The following is a 19810-nucleotide window of genomic DNA, read 5'->3' on the forward strand; positions in this document are numbered from 1 at the left end:
GCGTGGCAGAGCTTCAAGAGCCCCTCTCCAACCCATGACTGAATGCTGACAGGCCCACCAAAGGCAATCAGTCACAGCAGCTGAGCTCAGGATTGCAATGGCTCTGTCACACTCTTAAGACAGTCTTTCACAGCACTATTCTCCACCATCCAGCTTTTAGATCCTTTTCTGCCTTTTCTTCCACTATTATTTTTATTAATTTATTCACTTTACATCCCAGTTGTAGCCCCTTCCCTCCTCTCTTCCCAGACCTACCTTCCCTACTCCACCCCTCCCCTATTCCTCAGAAAAGGGGAGCCTGCCCCCCGTCACCCCTCCCCCCCCCAGCTTATCAAGTCACATCAGGATTGAGCTCACCCTCTTCCCCTGTGGCCTGGCAAGGCAGTCCATCAGGGAGATGTAATCCAATGCAGACAAGAGAGCCCAAGTCAGAGACAGCCCTTGCTTCTACTGGAAGACCCACATGAAGCCCGAGCTGTCCATTGGCTCCATCTATCTAGACCTAGGTCCAGTCCATGCATGGTCCTTGCTTGGTGCTTCAGACTACACAAGGCCCTGTGAGCTCTGGTTAGTTGGCTCTTTTGGTCTTCTTGTGGGGCTCTTGTCACCTCTAGGTCCTTTTATCCTTCCCCCACTTTTTTTATTAGACTCCTATGTTTCGCCCAAGGTTTGGCTGTAAGTCAGCATCTGTTCAGAACTGCTGCTGGGTAGAGCCTCTCAGAAAACAACTCTGCTAGGCTCCTGTCTGCAAGCATAGTAGGCTCTCCTTAATAGTGTCAGGTGTTGGTTCTCTGCCACGGGGTGGGTCTTGGGTTGGGCTAGGCATTGGTTGGATATTCCCTCAGTCTCTGCTCTATCTTTACCTGTACATGTCTTGTAGGCAGGTAAGTTTTGGATAGAAGTTTCTGTGGGTGAGTTGGTGTTTTCCCTCCACTAGGTGCCTTGTCTAATTAGAGGGTGTCTGCGTATACCCAAAAGATGCTCCACCATTCAACAAGGACATTTGCTCAACTATATTCATAGCAGCTTTATTTCTAATATCCAGAATATGGAAACAACCTAGATGTCCCTCAACTGAAGAAAGGATAAGGAAATTGCAGTACATTTACACAATGGAACACGACTCAGCTTCTAAAAACAAGGAAATCATGAAATTTGCACGCAATGGGTAGAACTAGAGAAGATCATCCTGAGAGAGGTAACCCAAACCCAGAAGTACACACACAGTATGTACTCATTTATAAGTAGATTTTTTTTAGCAACATAGTACAGGATAAACATATTAGAATGCACAGACCCAAAGGTAAGTTACAAGACTGAAGGGAGGATGCTTAAATCTCACTCAGAAGGAGAAATAGGACAGACAGAGGTAGGGGCTGAGGAGAGGGAACAAGGTAGGAAAGGGAGTGCAGGGAGAAGTAGGGGTGGAAATTAGACCTGGGGAGAACTGGGGCAGGGGTCAGGAGGACAGAAGGCATCTCTGTGACAAGCTGGAGACCTAGGTCAAGATAGGCCTCTGAGAGGATGTGAGAGACTGTAGCTGAAACTCCATGGAGGGAGTAGCAGGGGTTACGGAGACTTAAGAGGACATCTTCCACTATTTTTTAAGCATTAGAGGGAGTAATATAGATATCTTTAGAGTGGCCAGCTGCTGCTCTCAGCACCTTGAGCAACTATTACTCTCTGCATTTCAGTAGCAGTTCACTCACTACCAAAAGAAGTTTCTTTGATCAAAGCTGAGAACAGTACTTTGTGATGAGTATAGTATTTACAAAGCTGTTTGGCTTTGTGCCCATTTAGAAACACAGCAGTATTAGGTTCCCCCTTGGTACCTACGACCTCTTCAGCTAAAGGCGTTTGGCCAGGTTACCTCTGTTAACAGTCACGCCACTATTGCACCAATGGGCACTCTCTGCCTAGCAATTCTGTATTATGCACAAAAGGCACTGCTAGGTAAGACAGTTGATAGTACTGCACTGTTCTAAACCATTAAGTTGTGAGGTAATTTATTAAATAACAATACATAGGGCTGGAGAGATGGCTCAGAGGTTAAGAGCACTGTCTGCTCTTCCAAAAGTCCTGAGTTCGGTTCCCCGGCCACTATACAGTGGCTCACAACCATCTATAATGAGATCTGACGCCCTCATCCGGTGTGCAGGCGTACATGGAGGCAAAACACTGTACACATAATAAATAAATAAAAACTCAAAAAATAACAATACATAATACAGAAGGGTTATAGGAAATATTTTAGCGTGTACGGTATTTCACATTCTATAGTAGCCTAGACGCTAAAGACAGTATTTTAAAAAATGGACTATTCTAGAGTAAGAAATTAGATTACACACACAAATATCTGTTACAACTCAAATCCTGGTACTTCTTTCCCCCCGCCCCTGCGATACCTTTAAAGCAAAAATTATACTAGGTATTTCTAGGGCAAATAAACCATTTCAGAAACAGACTAGATATCAGACATAGAATTACTAACTTTGACATTAGTTATGGAAAATGTATACTTTTGTATTCAGAGAAGATATATGTAGAAATGCTTACTTGATGTGAACATTGCAATTTATCTTTATGGGGTGAGCAAATATGGTGAAAGTGTAGAATCCACTCTTTGACAGCAGTGGTCAGACCGTGATGGCATGAGAGGAACGCCACTGAATAGAGAGCTTTAGATTTTGAGCTTTTCTCGCCAAGCACTGTATAGTAAGACACTCACACAAAGCAAGGGCAATGCAGGACAGTTGTTGACCTGACAGTAAACAATCAGTGCTCCGGTGTCTCAAGCTGCTGTGACGTTTAGTAGGCTTGGTATATTTAACACGTGGTTTCACTCTGAGGTATTTTAAACTAGTGGTGATCTGGGGAGACTTAACTCTGTGTCAAGGAGTGCATATACAGCTTGTAAATGCTTGTACGGTCACTACCTTTTCCAACTTTAATGAGCATTAAAGGGAAACATGAGAAAATGATGTTAAATGAACAGGTCTTTGGTATTGTATCTATAATCAGACTTATACTGAATACAGTTACCGAAAATGCATTAGAAATTAAAATTACAAATTTTAAGGACTTATTTTATTACTTTAAAATTATGTGTAGGTATGTGGTTCTGCAGATGCATGTGCACTCAAGTGCTGAACCTACAGAAGCCAGAAGTATCCAGTTTCTCCGGACCTAGAGTTAGCAAGCAGTTGTGAGTCAGCTGTGAGCTGTGATTCTAACTCTAGAAGAACATAACACAGATGTAACCACTGAGCCATTTCTCCAGCCCCTAGAAAACATTTTTTATTACAACTAGGTAATACTTTTAACATTTACATACTTTTTGCAAATACGTATTTTGCCTGCTTGTACATATGGGCAGCAAGCTTGTGCCTGGTGCACAAGGAGGTCAGAATAGATCAGATCCTCTGGAATTGGAGTTATGGGTGGTTGAGAACCACCATGTGGGTGCAGGGAACTGAACCCAGGTCTTCTGGGAAGACACCAAGTGCCCTTAATTATCTGGGCCCTGAGTCAGTATTGATTGTGAATAGTTAAGTTCTCTCAAGTCATATAGGAGGGGATCCCTCTTAGACCTGTAGGAAAGAGGACACACCACAAAAATTTCTCTATTTATTTTATTAATTATTCATAAAATGCCCTAAGGAACCTACTTCCCACTTATCCCTAGGATTATCTGTGGAAACAGTCTATCTTTAGCTATGTCTCTAACAGCGTATGTGAAATTGTAGTGGATAATATATAAATATGCATTGCTGTGTAGTGATATTACCAATACACCAAACTCAGTCATAAAAAAAAAAAATCACAAGAGTAGCATATCTAAAATAAAATGGACATGTCTTTTGTAGACAATGTGGTTTAAAATGCAATGTGAAATTCACTGATCTGAAATTGAATCCGCTAATCTGAAATTGTCCCAATGGAGTTGATTTAGACACAGGCATCAATCTAAAATTGCCTATTAATTTGATCTATTTCATGCATAAAATGTATTCCTAAAGAAATGGTAAGACTGTTGTGAGATCTTTTTAAGAAGATTTATTTATTTACTTATTTTATGTATACGAGCACACTGTCTTCATAAACACCAGACAAGGGCGTCAGATCCTATTACAGATGGTTGTGAGCCACCATGTGGTTGCTGGGAGTTGAACTCAGGACCTCTGGAAAAGCAGCCAGTGCTCTTAACCACTGAGCCATTGTTCAGCCCCTGTTGTGTGATCTTTAATAGCACTGCTTGACAATCAAAACCAGAAAAGTTTCAGATAATAGAAATTGGTTGTATTAATATAATGGAAAAAAGTATAATGGAATATTAAATAAAGCTTCTGAACAGTACATATCACACATTCCTTTTTGAAAAAATAAAATGCATGTTTACATACACATCAATACAGTATAAGACGCTAAGAATGGCTCTTTATTTAGTAGGATTACAGTCAATGAGATGTGTGTATCATGTTTTACTAAATGAATATTTATTTTTTAAGAACACATTAGGAGATCTGAAAAACAAAATAAACCACTATTTAACAGGTTCTTCAAGTGAGATTTTTTTTTCTGCTAAACTGTACAAACAAAAGCTGTTATAAAAAAGACAGTAAGAAACAAAGTATTTACAATTTGCCACCTCTTAACATTCTGAAGAGTGAATTCATGTTTTAAATAAGACTACACCCAATCTTTTTTCAAAGATACCCACCTAGTTTTCAAAATGACATAATTGCACTGCATGCTAGACTGGATATATTGACACCAGTGTATTGTAGTGGAACCAGCATGATTTACCTTTTACCATTTGGTTTTGATAATAACAACTTAAATCCCAATTCAACAAAAGTAAAGCACAAGTGCATAGATGAACCAGCCACACAAGGGTTGAAGTCCAGGTACACAGGAGAGTTGGCATTTAACACTTAGCAAGGTACACATCGCCTATTTACACTTCCTCACACCTTTCTGGAAGTCTGCAAGTTCTTCCCTGGATTAATCTAAACATTCAGAATCTTTTTGCCCTTACCCTTACTGGGAAAAAAAAAAAAAAAGTGTCCTTCTTAGACTGCAATGTGCCATCAAGTCAGAGGACCCCAAGTTTCTCCACGTCAATGCTGAGAACACTCCTCACTATCTAAGCGAAGTTCCTATAAAACCGTTTCTTCCATAATAAAAATGGAAGCACTGGAACTGGAAATGCAATCCCATGGGTAGAATTTCCCCACCACACACCTGGTTTTGATCCCTAGCACCACAAAAACAAACCATAAGAGCGCGCGCACGCACGCACACACACACACACACACCCACCCACCCCCCAACATAAATACAATTCTTAAGAACAGAAATTGAGCTGGGTATGATGGCTTTAATCCTAGCACTCAGGAGGCAGAGCCAGGCAGGTTTCTGAGTTCAAGGCCAGCCTGGTTTCCAGAGCAAGTTCCAGGACAGTCAAGGCTACAAAGAGAAACCAAAAAAGAAACGGCACTGTAAAGGGACGTAATGAAGTGTCCAGTTACTGGATAGTTCCACCTTTGCTTTAGTTGCTAGGATAGTCAGACATAATCTGTGACTTTTGAGGAAGCTGCCTCACAGCAAGTGCTTTCACCTTTTCCCCTCCAATTATAATTTGTCCTATTACCTTTTCTTTTGAGAACAGAAGCATAATTATCACCTTTCAACGCAAGCTGACTTTAGAGTTAAGTGGAGATGTATATAATACAGTATTTGCACTCTTCTAGGGGCCAAAAACACTAATTTCACATGACAGGTTCTTGACTTATTTGTACAATTGCCTACTCAAAATAAATAAATAAATAAATAAATCCAAATCTCTTTGACGTAATGAAGATGAACAAGCACACAATCATATGAAAATGCTATTGCTTCAGATGGTGAGGGGCCAACGAAATGATCTAACTGTAAAGAGGAATGACAAAAGTAATCAGATATCAAAAGTAGAGTGAAAAATGAAGTTACCTCATATAGTGAAAGAAAATTGTAACACATAATCATTTAAGGCCTCAGTTGTCTGAATTGATGTGTAATGTAACAGCTTACCAACTTGCTTTCCTCAGGTAAAAATGAACCATGAAATATGATACCTTTTATTTACAAATGGCTCAAGAAATTATTTTATATTTTTTCAATTTACAATTTATAACAAATTTAATTAAAATTATTTTTCAAGTAAATGCTAAAAGAAGACGTTGAAATGTATCAGTGCTATTGAAAGAACTCAACAGTAAAAGCGGAGAAGCTAAAGTACAGAAGGGAACAGTCAACTAAACCAGATGGCGTATAGAAAAAGAAGCAGCTTCTGTAAGGAAAAGCCTGTGTTCTCCTGAGTAGTAAGGTAAGGAAGAAAATGCTGTTGTAATTGTGCTGTTGTTATTGATTAGTTTTTAATGTTTCTATACCCTGGAAAATCTACCCCATTACACAGGAAAACCTCACAACCATCAGTGCAAAAACTTTATTTATAATTTGTTTCTCCTCAACACAACTTTACAAGATCTGAACTTAATCCACAGTTTTTTTTTCTTTTTTCTTTTTTTTCTTTAAAACACCGGCAATCGGTCATGTAAAATGTGGGAAAAAAAAAATCACCCCCATTAATCAATTTAAAATCTCAGCTTCCCTTTTCCATTGCTACAGCAAATTTAAGATAAGTCTACAGCATTCGCTGACTTTAGCTGGCTCTGACACGGAGGCATACTTTTTTATCTGAGAATCCACACCTAAAGACCTGGCTAATTGTACAGCATTTGCATCATCACTGATAAGTGTCCCAAGAGCCACCAGCAGCCTAAAGGTGGCTTCTAGGTCTTGTACAACTTCCAAGATTGTGCTAATTACTGACAAGCACTGCGCTTTCCCTTCAATGTTATGGTCTTTATGGAAACAAACAGAATAGTTCAAGGTCAGTGTAGCCAGAGCGATATGAATGTTCTTATTGCTCCCTGCTTTCAGCTCTACTGCACGTGACATCAGGGATTCCCTCTGGGACATCACGAGCTTCTGTCCTGCCTGACTAACAAAGCAATTGCAAAAAGTCCTAAGAGCAAGGAGCTGGTTTGCTGGCTTTCCTTTAGGGCTCAGAAGGCTGATAAGATGGCTGCTGAACTGGTCTCCTTCTTTTTCATTGCAGAAGTTCTCGTTCACACTGGGATGCTTAATTGATAGTCGAAGAATGTCAAGTGCAGGAAAAACAATGTCTATTAAAAAGAAGTTTTGATTAATGTGTATGGAGAAAATTCCTCATAGTTATTATTCAAACTAACTTTATTTTCCCCTACAGAACAGTTTTTAGAAAATGTAAAAAAAAAGTTGTTCTTATATTTATTTACATAGACTAGATTTATTATCATATACTTCAAAACTGAGGTATCTCTAGATTGCCAAATAGTCTGACACAGCTAAGCCCTCACTACTGAGCTGAGGGCTGGAGAGATGGCTCAGTGGTTAAGAGCACTGGCTGCTCATCTAAAGGTTCTGAGATCAATTCCCAGCAACCACATGGTGGCTCACAACCGTCTATAATGAGACCTGTCTGGTGCTCTCTTCTGGCATACAGGTATGCATACAATAGAGTGCTTATATACATAAATAAGTAAATATAAAAAAATACTGAGTGAATGAGTGCAGCAGGAACTTAGCTTTAAATATTCAGTTTCCAGACTAAAGAGTTAAAGGAAAAGTTATTTAGAGAGGAATTTCAGTTAACAAATGCTGAAAGGATCCTCTTAGGTTGGTAAAGCTTTTAACTGGGGGGCTATGTAGATGCCATCTGAACATTTAGTGAATAGTCTTACTGTGACTGTAAGGAAACTGCCATTTTATGCTCCATAATATAAGGACAATAGGCATCATCCATGTATAAAAGATCTTTACACACACCAAAACAAACAACCCAAATAAACTAAAGTCTAATTGCCACCCAAAGGAAGTACACGGATAAGGGACACAGTAAGAAAGTACACAGATAGGGACACACAGAAGGGGACACAATAAGGAGGTACACAGATAGGGGACACAATAAGGAAGTACACAGATGGGGGACACAATAAGGAGGTACACAGATGGGGGACACAGTAAGCAGGATAAGCAGTTACATCTTTAACATGGTTATTTTATAGGAAAGAAAAATATCCTCTTCTCGCCCCTAGATTTACAGTCATGAAAAGTAAATCACAGCCTTGAGAGACGGCTCAGTGATTTAGAGCACTGGCTGCTCTGGCAGAGGACGCAGGTTCAACTCCCAGAGCCCACACGGAGGCTCCCACCCATGCTGCTGCAGGGCCTGGGGCCTGCTGTCCTCTGCTGACCACCACAGGCACCAGGCACCATGTGCTGCATATATACACACACAGGTAAACATTCATACACATAAAGTTAAATACATTTCAAAAGTTTTTAAAATCAAACGGACCTTTTGGTTTTCAACAACTATGATAATGGCCTAACAGGAGAACATAGCAGATGCTTTTAACATGGAGTGCCTGAAAGGCAGCACACAGTTTACAAACTGCTGCGGGTATAGGGACCATTGTAGTATATGTTCAGAATTCCAAATCCTGAATCTCAGATCTCAAATGATTTAGCACTAAAGGAATTTCTGGTTTTGATTTTTCATTTTAAGGACGTTCAATCAGCAAAGTCAATGCAAATACTTGAAGCACTGAAAGACTCTAAATTCTAAAACATTCCTGGTTCCTACGTTTCTCTTAAAGAATACCAAAATTATGGTTAGATTCTCATAGGCTGTGAGCAAAGCGAGATTATGAATTACTGTGATGAGGCAGAGCCTTTCTGTGTCACTGTCCATAACCCAGGTTAACTTCTATTTAATCTAGAAGTATTAGTGATTTTGGCAGAAATAAAAACTTCTTATAGTCTGAAGACTACTTGTTTACCTTCAGGCCAGTTGATAGCTTTCCACAAAACCTGAAGCTGCTGGGCTGTTGGCTTTTCTGCGGAGTTACTACAAATCAGGGACAGGATCTTTTCGAGAAGCACCAAGTCATCTTCCGTCAGCTTCTTCTCTTCAGGGGCGCTTCCGTTGAGTTCCTTCAGTTTTCCTAGAACCCAAAACCAGTCTTTCAAAATCCTCTGACTGAACTTAGACGACATTTTCGGGACTCTTCAGCACAACGTTCTTCTTGGCAGTTATTTAAAGACCAGAAAATGAAGTCTACAAGCATTTACTTCTACAGTGAAAGAACGCTGGCCACACTGACACCGATCTTGCCTGTTTCCTGAGCCCTCCAGTACTGCTCTGGAGCCACCCTCTACTCCAAAGCAATATTAAGTTATACCAAATGGAAGTCATCTCCTATTTCCACAAAACTCACAATAACATATTTATGTACTATTTCTGTGTATTGTATGATGTGTGAATGCACGCATAGTTGTGCCATGGCATGCACATGAAAGTCAAAAGCCAATGCTGGGACACACTTCTCTCCTTTCACTACATAGGTTCCAGGGACCAAACTCATGTTATCGAGCTTGCACTTTCACCTGCTGAGCCATCTCTCCAGTCCCACATTTACAAATCTTTAACATTCAAATGGATTCTGGACCTATCTCATTTGTATTTGGTACTAAAGCTTTTATCACTGGCAAATTATAGAAAATAAAACTTAAGGGATGTAAAAACAGGAAATCTCTTAGATTTGTACAAGAATTAACAAATGTCTAAGTATGCATATATTTTTAGTTCAAAATATTATTATCTATCAATGTTATTTATAAGAATAATATAAGGAACAATATTAAAATATATTTGCCTTATCTATATGTATAAGTGTTCTCTCAATAATTTTCACCATCAGCTTTGTAGCAAAGGGATAAAGTATTTTATAGTCCAATCTTTTCCCTTTTCACTTCAGTTTGAGAAAAGCAGAAAAGCAATCAATATAAAGAGTATACTTTCTCTCTCTCTCACCATCTCTGCTCCGCGAAAACCCCTTTTTCCTAGGTAGCCTCAGTATACAACACTGGCTGGCCTTAAACTTGTAGTCCTCCTGCTTCCCAGTCTCAAATACTACAAATAACTGTAGCGCCTATTTTTATCATTTTAAAAGCTGTAGGCTTTCCATATACAAGATGCAGGGCTCACAGTAAACGAACTGTGAAAAGGTGTGGAGATCGGGACATGGGGTCCACTCCCTTTCCTCATGGGGAGGAAATTCAACTCTGGTTCTCAGGCCTGGCCACAAACACACAGTGCCTCTGTCTACAGGACACTAGTTTATTTTAAATTGAAAATACATTTTCTAATAATATATTCTGATTATGGTTTCCTTTCCCAAACTCCTCCCAAACCCTCCCTACTTCTTAACCCACCCAAATCCTCGCCCTTTCTTTTTCTCTGGTTAGGATACAAATAGGCCATCTAAATATCATCAACAATGACAATGATGGGTTATTAAAACAACAACAACAACAACAACAACAACAACAACAACAAAACACCACATAGGTCAAAACAAACAGAAAAGAGCCAAAGAGAAAGTTCAAGAAACATAGTTAGAAACAGACACACACACACAAACACATAAAAACTCAAACCATAATACATATGCAAAAAAACTTGTAAGGTTAAAGAAAAACAAAACAAAACAAACAAACAAAAAACAAAAAATAAAACAAAACAAAAAACCTGAAAAACCATTATGAAACAGAGAACCTCCAAAACAGTCACTCTGTTCGTTTTATGTTGGAAAGCCGTATTTTTAAAAGATAGGCTCTGTGAAGTGAGGTATGGCGGTGCAATGCCTATAATCCTAGTACTCAGGAAGCTGGGGCAGAAAGATCAGGAGTTGGGGATGAGCCTGGGCTACATAGCAGGTTGAACAAAAAGGCAAAGGCAGGCGGATCTCTGTGAGTTTGAGGTCAACCTGGTCTACAAAATGAGTCAGGACAGCCAGAGCTGTTACACAGAGAAAATCTGTCTGGAAACAAACAAAGAAACAATAAGAGCTCGAGGGTGGGACTTACATTTTCCCTAAATAGATGTTTTCTATTAAAGTCATGATAAAACATTTATCCTATATTTGTACAAAGTTTCTTTTTTTTTTGTACAAAGTTTCTTACAACCCATTAAGGCTGATAACAGACTGTCATCAATACAGTCAATAAATACCGCACGGAGGCTGTAGAGAGGGCACAAAGGTTAAGAGCACTGGCTGTTCCCCAGAGGACTTGGTTTCAATTCCCAGCACTCACATGGTAGCTCAGAGCTGTCTGAAAACCCATTTCCAGGGGAGTGGACATCTTCACAGACATACATGCAGACAAAACACTAATGTACATCAAATAAAAAATAAATGCAAACGAGTAAGTAAAGAAAGAAAGGAAGAGAGAAAGAAAAGAAAAAAAAAAAAAAGAGGAAGAAAGACGGATCGACCTCACAAGAAGTCTCTATTCATTTAAGTATGTGTCAGGCAGAGGAAGATTAAGTCCTGAGAGAAACTCTAATAGTCACTGAACATGCAAAAAACACCACAGTAATAGAGACTTACCTAATATTTGTGTAGGGTTTGCTTGGTCAAAGGTAAGAGCTTCTTTTTTGGGAAAATAAATATTCACTGTTTTTGACCCAGCTGACCGGTAGGCACTGCTCCCTATTTACAGAGGGGATCATGAAAATCACAAGGCATACTCAAAACGGAAATTTCTAATTCCATTACTACATTCTCGAAATTACTGAGATACATAACTATTCAACAAATGCAAAAAAAAAAAAAAAAAGAGCCAGCCATGTTCAAACCATTCACCACTTCTGCATTAGTGTCATAGTGTCTGGCTTAGTAAATGTCAGTGAAGACTTCGAAAAGGGCCTTTCCATTTCCTATTTCCTAATTCTGTTCTTAATAGTCAACCTAAAACATTTTAAAAGGTTAAAGAAGACAATTACAAAACTTCATTCTTATCTTAATTAATACTATGCTAACTCTTTTCTCATGTCTTTCTGAAGGAGAGCTAAACATGTTTTTTTGTTTAGATCACAAGTGGGGGATGAGAAAAAGACTTGTGAGAGAGCAGGTGATGTTTATCCCCTTGGAAGTTGAACTGCCATGTGGGGGAGGAAGGTTGTTCATCAGCTGAAAAACATCCTGGAACAAATTCTGAGAGGAGATAGAACTGATATCCTTATGGTTTTGTTAGAGTGTTCTTTAATCTCCTTTTCCTATTGTTTAGGTTAGTCAGGTTATAAGTGAGGTACTCTCAGTTAATAAGTTCACAAAAAAATTTTTGATAAGAAAATTGAGCCTACATCTTTCATTGCTTATTCCAACTGATATAGTATTCAGTGTTGTTGGAGGTTGGTCTGGTGTATTTTGATGCTAACTACTGCTTGCTGTCTCTGCTCTACCTGTACCTTGCATACAGCCTAACCTATTTGACCAATAAAAGGCCATCACACCTAGGCAGGGCAAAATGGGATAGGCATGGGTGGGAAGACAGAGAGAACCTGAGAAGAAGGGAGACCTGAGGAGAAGGGAGGAGAAAGAGGCTCGCCATCCTGGGTTAGGTGGAGAAGTACATGGCCAGTGTGGATGGAGGATGTGGCCCAGATGAAGACCACTAGCAAGTGTATGGGACTGCAGATGGGAGGTAGCTTGATAGAAGTTATTAGAAGCAGATGGCATGGGATTGGGACAGGGATCCCATACCTGCCCCACTATGGGAGGTAGCTTAAGGAATTAATATCTGCCCTGCCCCAGGTTAACTAAGACTATTTTAAAATATATCAGGTATCTGTGTCTTGATTGATTGCTAGTGGTTTAGAAAATACTGTAGTAATAATAATTACAGTCCTGATCAGGGATGAAGGTGCACTCAAGAGGCAGAGGCTGCAAGGTTCTGCACGTTCTAGGCTTCTCTGGTCTATATAGCAAGCTCCAGAACAGCCAGGGCTACAGAGAAGTCCTGGGACAAACAAACTAGCATAAATCAAAATTTCAGTAGTATTCAGTGGAATAAATGCCTTCAAATTAAATTGTTTTCAATTAAAATTATCTTTTGTTGCTATACATACTTGTACACAACCTTTAATCCCTGACTTGGGAGGCACAGGCTACACGAGAACATTCTTCTCAAATGAGCAAATACAAAACCAAAACATCTTTCTTTTGCAGCACTGGTGATAAAAGGCAAGGCGGCATGCGTAGCCATGAACTCAACAACCAGGCTACGGTCTGAGAAGTCAGTGAAACTTAAAAAATCTGATAAACAAAGGAAATAGCTACCTGTAAATGGATCAACTCCAGCTGTGGCGGTGCCTGTATCTGCAGAACCCGGCATGTAGCGGCCGGCACCTGCAACGCAGTAATACTCGTAGTGAGCAAAGGTAAGTGCAGACAATAAAGCCTAAACCATTGCTTCCTTCTACTGATGATGTCACCACTAGCCACACTTCAAAACAGCATATATGAAAAATGCTTACAAGTGTGCTCCCCTGCATGGCCACTAAAAAGCAATTCTTGGGGTTGAAGAGTGGCTCAGTGGTTAAGAGTACTGGATGCTCTTCCAGGGCTCAGTATAATCACTCATTACCAGCATCCACATGGTAGCTCAGACATCGCTAACTCCAGTCCCAGGGGATCTGATGCCCTCTCTGGCTTCTGAGGGCACTGCATGTACACAGTGCATAAACATATATGCAGGCAAAACACTCACGAATGTAAAACAAAATAACTTAAAAATTCTACAAAATAAAACATGTTTCCAGGCAGTGGAGGCACACACCTTTACTCCCAGCACTTGGGAGGCAGAGGCCAGCGGATCTCTGTGAGTTCGAGGCCAGCCTGGACTATAGAGTAAGTTCCAGGACAGCCAGAGTTGTTACAGAGAGAAACCCTGTCTTGAAAAACCAAAACCAAAATAAACAAAGAAACAAAAAACCCAAACAATAAAATAAAACATAAGTGACAAAATAAACATTAGGTACCTTCCACATTATAATTATACATGTAATCTAGATGGTCGAACCAAAGCATCACAGACAGAAAAGGCAAAGCAGAAAACAACAGCAACACAAATGCACTAAGAATGATGATGGCAGAGCAAGTGGATATGTTGGTTTTAGCTGTATCCTAGCCACAATACTACACATAAGTACAGACTCAGTAATGCTTTAAATGCCATTATAACTTCCAGCATAAGTGCTAAATTGTTGACTAAAATTTGCCTAAGGCATACACTGCCTCTATGAGTTCCATGCCCACCTACTTTTTTAAGCTTTTATTTATTACGTAGACAGTATTTTGCCTACATATAAACCTGCACACAAGAGGGCACCAGATCTCATTATAGATGGTTGTGAGCCACCATGTGGTTGTTGGGAATTGAACTCAGGACCTTTGTAAGAGCAGCCAGTGCCCTTACAAATAGAAAACTTTACAAGTAACAATGAAAACCACCTCAGGCCGGGAATGGTGGCACACACCTGTAATCCCAAAACTCAGGAAACAGAAGCAGGCAGATCTCTGTGAGTTCAAGGCTAGCCTGGTCTACAAAGTGAGTCCAGAATAGCCAAGATAACACAGAGAAACCCTGCCTCGAAAAACTTTAAAAAAAAAAAAAAAGAAAAAGAAAAAGAAAAAAGAAAACGACCTCAGAGCACACTATTCCCCCACATTACTTAATGGCAACCCTTTGCTGAGGAATCATGGCGTGAGCTCCCCATGACAGTGAGTCAGAACTGCTGTGGGTAGGTCAGGAGGGAGCAGGAGCTCCACAGGGAGACCATCAAGGCCTGCGGACCTGAACACAGGGCGCCTGCACACACTGATGCACCAGCCAAGACAGTGCAGCAGAGAACCAAGGCCCCACTCGGATGTAACCGATGGAACGCTGATTCTCCACGGTGCGGGGAGGAGAGACTGCCGCTGAACCTCCAACATGCACTCTGGTGCCATGGTTTGGTGACTGCCCTTTGGCAAGACAGTCTAGCAGGCACACAGAGGAAGGAGATGCAGGTTATCCTGATGAGACCTGATAGGCTGTCGCCAGACAGTTAGCATAGAAGGGCCCACCCCATCAGAGGTCTAGTGGAGGGGAATAGGCAGAAAGGGGAAGGAGGGAGGGAAGGAGGGAACGGGAAGATAAGTGGGAGGGGATAACAATCGGGATATAATGTGAATAAACTACAATAAATAAGATATACATTTTAAAAAAGAATTGCTGGGGGTAGAGGACTGAAATAAGCAATTTAAACAAGTTCCCCCCCCCCAATCATTCTTATAAACGTTAAAAATTTGACTACTACATGAATTAATAAGGAAAAGAATGAAGAGCCTTAAACTGTAAGCCACATGAGGAACTTTTTGTTTGATTTGGTTTGGTTTTTCGAGACAGAGTTTCTTGGTGTAACAGAGCTCTGTCTGTCCTGGACTCACTTTCTAGACCAGGTCGGCCTTGAACTCACAGCGATCCCCCTGCCTCTGCCTCCTGAGTGCTGGGATTACAGGCGTGCCCCACCATGCCCAGCTCCACGAAGAACTCCTTTACCTTCAGCATCACTGGAAAGGTTGAAAGAGCAGCAGGCAGTACCAGCTGACAGATACCGATGGCCTAAATGCACTCTTGATAGTCTGCAAAGAACTTTATGTGCATTATGCCACTTTATTTTCTTATCTCCATATGGTAGAGGTCGCCCTGTGTTGTTCTTAAGACAGGCAGGGTCCTCTTAGTACGATGCTCAGTCTGTTGTCAACCTCTGAGTGCTGAGACATCTGCACCATCAGGGATCCTAATTATCTTTCTTGGTAGGCTACTCGGTATGTCTACGTGCTCACTGCCTCAGAAGACACCTCCTGGCAATGATGCACCCAGAAGTCCCCTTGATTTTCTTTGTATGTGTTTAAGCTTGGTATGTTTATTCTGTTTTAGGGGAGAAAAAAGGCCACAAAAAAGGTTATGGAACTCTGCCAGGTTAAGTGTCAGGGCATCACTGTTACTTTTGTTTGTTTGTTTTTGTTTTCCCAGACAGGGTTTCTCTCTGTAGTCTTGGCTGTCCTGAACTTGATTTGTACGAGGTTGGCCTCCAACTCACAGAGATCTGCCTGCCTCTGCTTCCCAGAGTGCTGGGATTATAGTGTGCGCCACTGCAAAGGCAGGCATCACTATTCTTAAAAATTCTGTTAAGGCCGGTGTAGTGAAGCACGCCTTTAATCCTAGCACTCAGAGGCAGAGGCAGGTGGATCTCTGTGAGTTCAAGGCTAGCCTGGTCTACAAAGAGAGTTCCAGGATAGCCAGGGCTGTTACACAGAGAAACCCTGTCTCAATAAACAAAAAACCAAAACAAAATCCTACTGTTCAGGTCCTTACTATCATTTTAAATATATCATGTACTTAAAGAATTCCTTAATAGACACTATACTGCCAAAGCATATAGCTTAAGAATTGGCTGTCAGTGTACAAGGTGCAGCCACTTGCATCTGGGTGATCACTTTATTAGAGAAAGGAATCTCATTGAGAAAAATTCAGAGTTTCATGACACTGACCTACAGTTATAGTGAAACAATCTGTGGCTGAAAAGAGGCTGTAAGTTTTCACTTCCATAGCTCCCAAGTACTTAGTCTGGAAGGCTACTAGATTCTACTAAAGTTCATCAATTTCCTACGATCTGGGTATATTGTACATGAACTCTAGCAGGTGTGATTGCACACGCCTTCAATCCCAGCACTCAGAGGCAGAGGCAGGCGGATCGCTGTGAGTTCAAGGCCAGCCTGGCCTACAAGAGTGTAGGACTGCCAAGGCTACACAGAAAAACGTGGTCTTGAAAAATAAATAAATAAATAAAATAAAATGAGTCCAGGACAGCCAAGGCTACACAAGGCAATCCTGTCTCGAAAAACCAAAAAAATAAAAATAAAAAAATAAATTGATACATTCTGAAACTAGTACTTTCCTCAGCAGCATTAAAGTCCAATCCTGGCAATGTTTTTCCAGCAGTGCTGACTCAACTGAGGCTTGCCTACCCAGGAAGCAAATACACCCTGAAAACCTATAATGACACTGCCAAAGGCCACTGGTAATTTAGGTTAGGAACACTAACCCTGGATAGCTAGGCAGAATGCTATCATGCTTAGTCAAAATAAATAAGCTTGAGCATACATCTTGGTTGCTCTGCTCTGTCCAATATGAAGGACTCACTTGGCTCCTTCTCCGCCACAGCTTTCGAGAGTGTCTTGCCAATGATAACAGTGCTGGTGAGGAGCATTCCCCTATTGCCTAATTTCACAGGTTAAAAGAGCCCAGGAGAATTAAGTAACTTGCCAATTTCTCAAAGCAAACACATAGCAGCACTAGGCTTTGTACTATGGTCCTCTTGCATCACACCCTCTATTGCTAACTCCTCTGACCTCCAGGTAGGAAGAACCACTGGAGAAAACAATGTTCTGATAACATGTTACTTAAAGCCAGGAGAAAATCTACACATTGCAAGGAAGAAAGTAAAAAAGAAAAGAAAGGAAAATTAGAAGTTAAAGATCTATCAAAATTGAAAATACAGGTAAAGCCATATACAACATAAAATGCTACATATAGAGGCAGGATTATAGTAATGAAAGCTTCATCCCACCTGTGAAAGGATCTGTTGTCTGCACTGCATTGGAAGGTCCTGAAGTGCCTGGAACATAGCGACCGCCACCTATGCATGCAAAACAATGGAAAACCTCAAGTACATGGAGACAGAGGCATAAGCAGCACAGCGCTTACACTAAATGAACCCAAGCTTGGGGGGAAGAACAGGAGTAAAGCTGCTAAGTGATAGAAATTATAGTCACGTGTCTTACTGCTACACAGAAACTTTTCTCCAATAGAGCCTCACCACGCTTCAGGGCAGGCTCCGTGCCCAGCTGTAGATGGTCAACATAAACAAAATCAATTGTGTTTTTGTAGACTTAAAAAAAAAAAAAAACAACTTACTGGTGGTGTTTGTATATTATGGTTTCTGTCTTTGTAGGTTTTGATGTGTGTGTGTTCTTGTGTTTCTTCCCCCACCCCCAGGTTTGTTTTTGTTTTTCCTTTATTTGTCTTCTAAAGACAAAGAGAAAAGGCACGAAGTTGTGTGAGTAGGGAGGCACGGATGATTTGGGTGGATTTGGGGAAAGTGAAAAACAAAATCAGAATATATTATATGAAAATTTTTTATGTGTATGGGTTTTTTTGTTTTGTTGTTTTTGTCTGCATGTATGTCTGAGCACCATGTGTGTGAAGAGTCCTCTGAGACCAGAGGGGAGCATCAGATCCCTTGGAAGTGGAGTTAGAAATGGTTGTGAGCTGCCATGTGGGTGCTGGGATTAACCAGAAGCTGTGTCCTCCAGCTCCTAAGTGTAGTTTCTTAACCAACTCCTTTTTGATATCTTAGCCTCAGCACATAAATGTGGAAATAACTGAAACCAAGATACCAGAGTTTATCTCATGTAATTCCTATCCTTGTTCTGGTGCAGATTGACTAGGATTCCTGTGGTTGCTGTTGCATAAAAACCACAGGCAGTAAATGTTAATCTTTTGGGAAAAGCCCTGGGTTCCTTAGGTCCCGTGTCAAACAGTGCACTCACTGCTGAGAACCTAGCAGGGAACATTAGCTGTAACCTCTGATGCTGTTACTTGATAGATGGGGAAAAAACGCTACAGGAGATGAGTGCTACACTGACATGCACACATATGGGGTATATAAAGTGATTTTTTAGTACCTTTGGACAAAATAAAGGCACACATGCACACATACTCTCTCACACCACTTATTAAGTTAGAGTCTTAAGAAGAACAAAACAAGCCTAGTAGTTGCTAATATTCCAGAAAGAGTCAGGTGCCTAGTTTGTTTGTTTTTAAAGTACTGCAGTGTGTTTTGTCCTGTAGTCTGAAACACCAACAGAATCTCCAGGCACTAAGCATGCAGTCTCTCCCACCCCTTCTCTTTGTGCTAAGTCCAAGTATTTGCAGGGTTAAGCCATTTATACTAACTAATTGTTTTGAAAATTGACTACGGTACTGTGTAGGTGAGATTAGCTCAACTGTGCACACAGGCGAAGGACTCTCACACGGGAATGAGAAGAGAACGGGGAGAACACGCAGCAGAGAGGAGACAGGGCACATTTACTGGAAGGAAGTGAAAGGGGAAGGGGCACAGAGCTTTAGAAAATAAAGAAAAGCACCAATGAATAAGAGAAAGAAGTAACAACAGGAGCCCACAGAAGAATACTTTGCTAGAATTTGCTGGAATGTACAAGGCCTTCACTGAGTTTAATCGTCACTGTAACACATGCAGGCAGAACATACATGTACCCCAGAGGAAAACCATAACTGCTAAGTATCTATTTTAAAGTTTTACTTAGAGGATGCCATGTGCAAAGAGGAGACAACATATTTTACTTCCTCTATACCTCAATTTTCTGGACCCAGTATTTATAGTAATAGTACTTGGGAGTGTAATTTTTATTCCAGCAATAATCCCATTAATGACATTTTTATTATAGATATATGTTAAATCACAGGCAATGGAATACAAATCACATGTTTACACTCTATCCTAGATGCACACCTATCTCATTTAGCCTCCTATGAAAACACAGTTTCTGTGTTGCCACTGTGGTACCGTGAAAGAGAACAGCCTCCATAGGCCTGCATATTTGAGTACTTGGTCCCCACCTGCTGGAAATGTCTGAGAAGAATTAAGAGGTGTGGCCTGGTTGGAAGTGTGTCATTAGAGTCAGGCTATGGTGTTTCAAAAAGCCAATGCAGTTCCCAGTAAATTCTCTGCCTTGTGGTTGTATCTCAA

The 19810-nt window shown here is 40.6% G+C and overlaps 1 protein-coding gene across 1 annotated transcript in view; it reads right to left on the reverse strand.

The window, feature by feature from the left end:
- Positions 1-6472: 6472 nt before the first annotated feature.
- Positions 6473-19810, reverse strand: part of Plaa (phospholipase A2 activating protein) — a 32449-nt gene continuing 19111 nt past the window's right edge. Inside the window, exons 10-14 of the mRNA XM_051164283.1 lie at positions 17609-17677; positions 13272-13340; positions 11541-11642; positions 8928-9092; positions 6473-7229 (exon numbers count right to left, since the gene is read on the reverse strand). Of these exons, the coding sequence (XP_051020240.1) occupies positions 6664-7229; positions 8928-9092; positions 11541-11642; positions 13272-13340; positions 17609-17677 (971 nt within the window). The 3' untranslated portion in view covers positions 6473-6663. The remainder of the gene's footprint in view (positions 7230-8927; positions 9093-11540; positions 11643-13271; positions 13341-17608; positions 17678-19810) is intronic.

The sequence above is a fragment of the Acomys russatus genome, chromosome 2, assembly GCF_903995435.1.
Source record: "Acomys russatus chromosome 2, mAcoRus1.1, whole genome shotgun sequence".
NCBI lineage: Eukaryota > Metazoa > Chordata > Mammalia > Rodentia > Muridae > Acomys > Acomys russatus.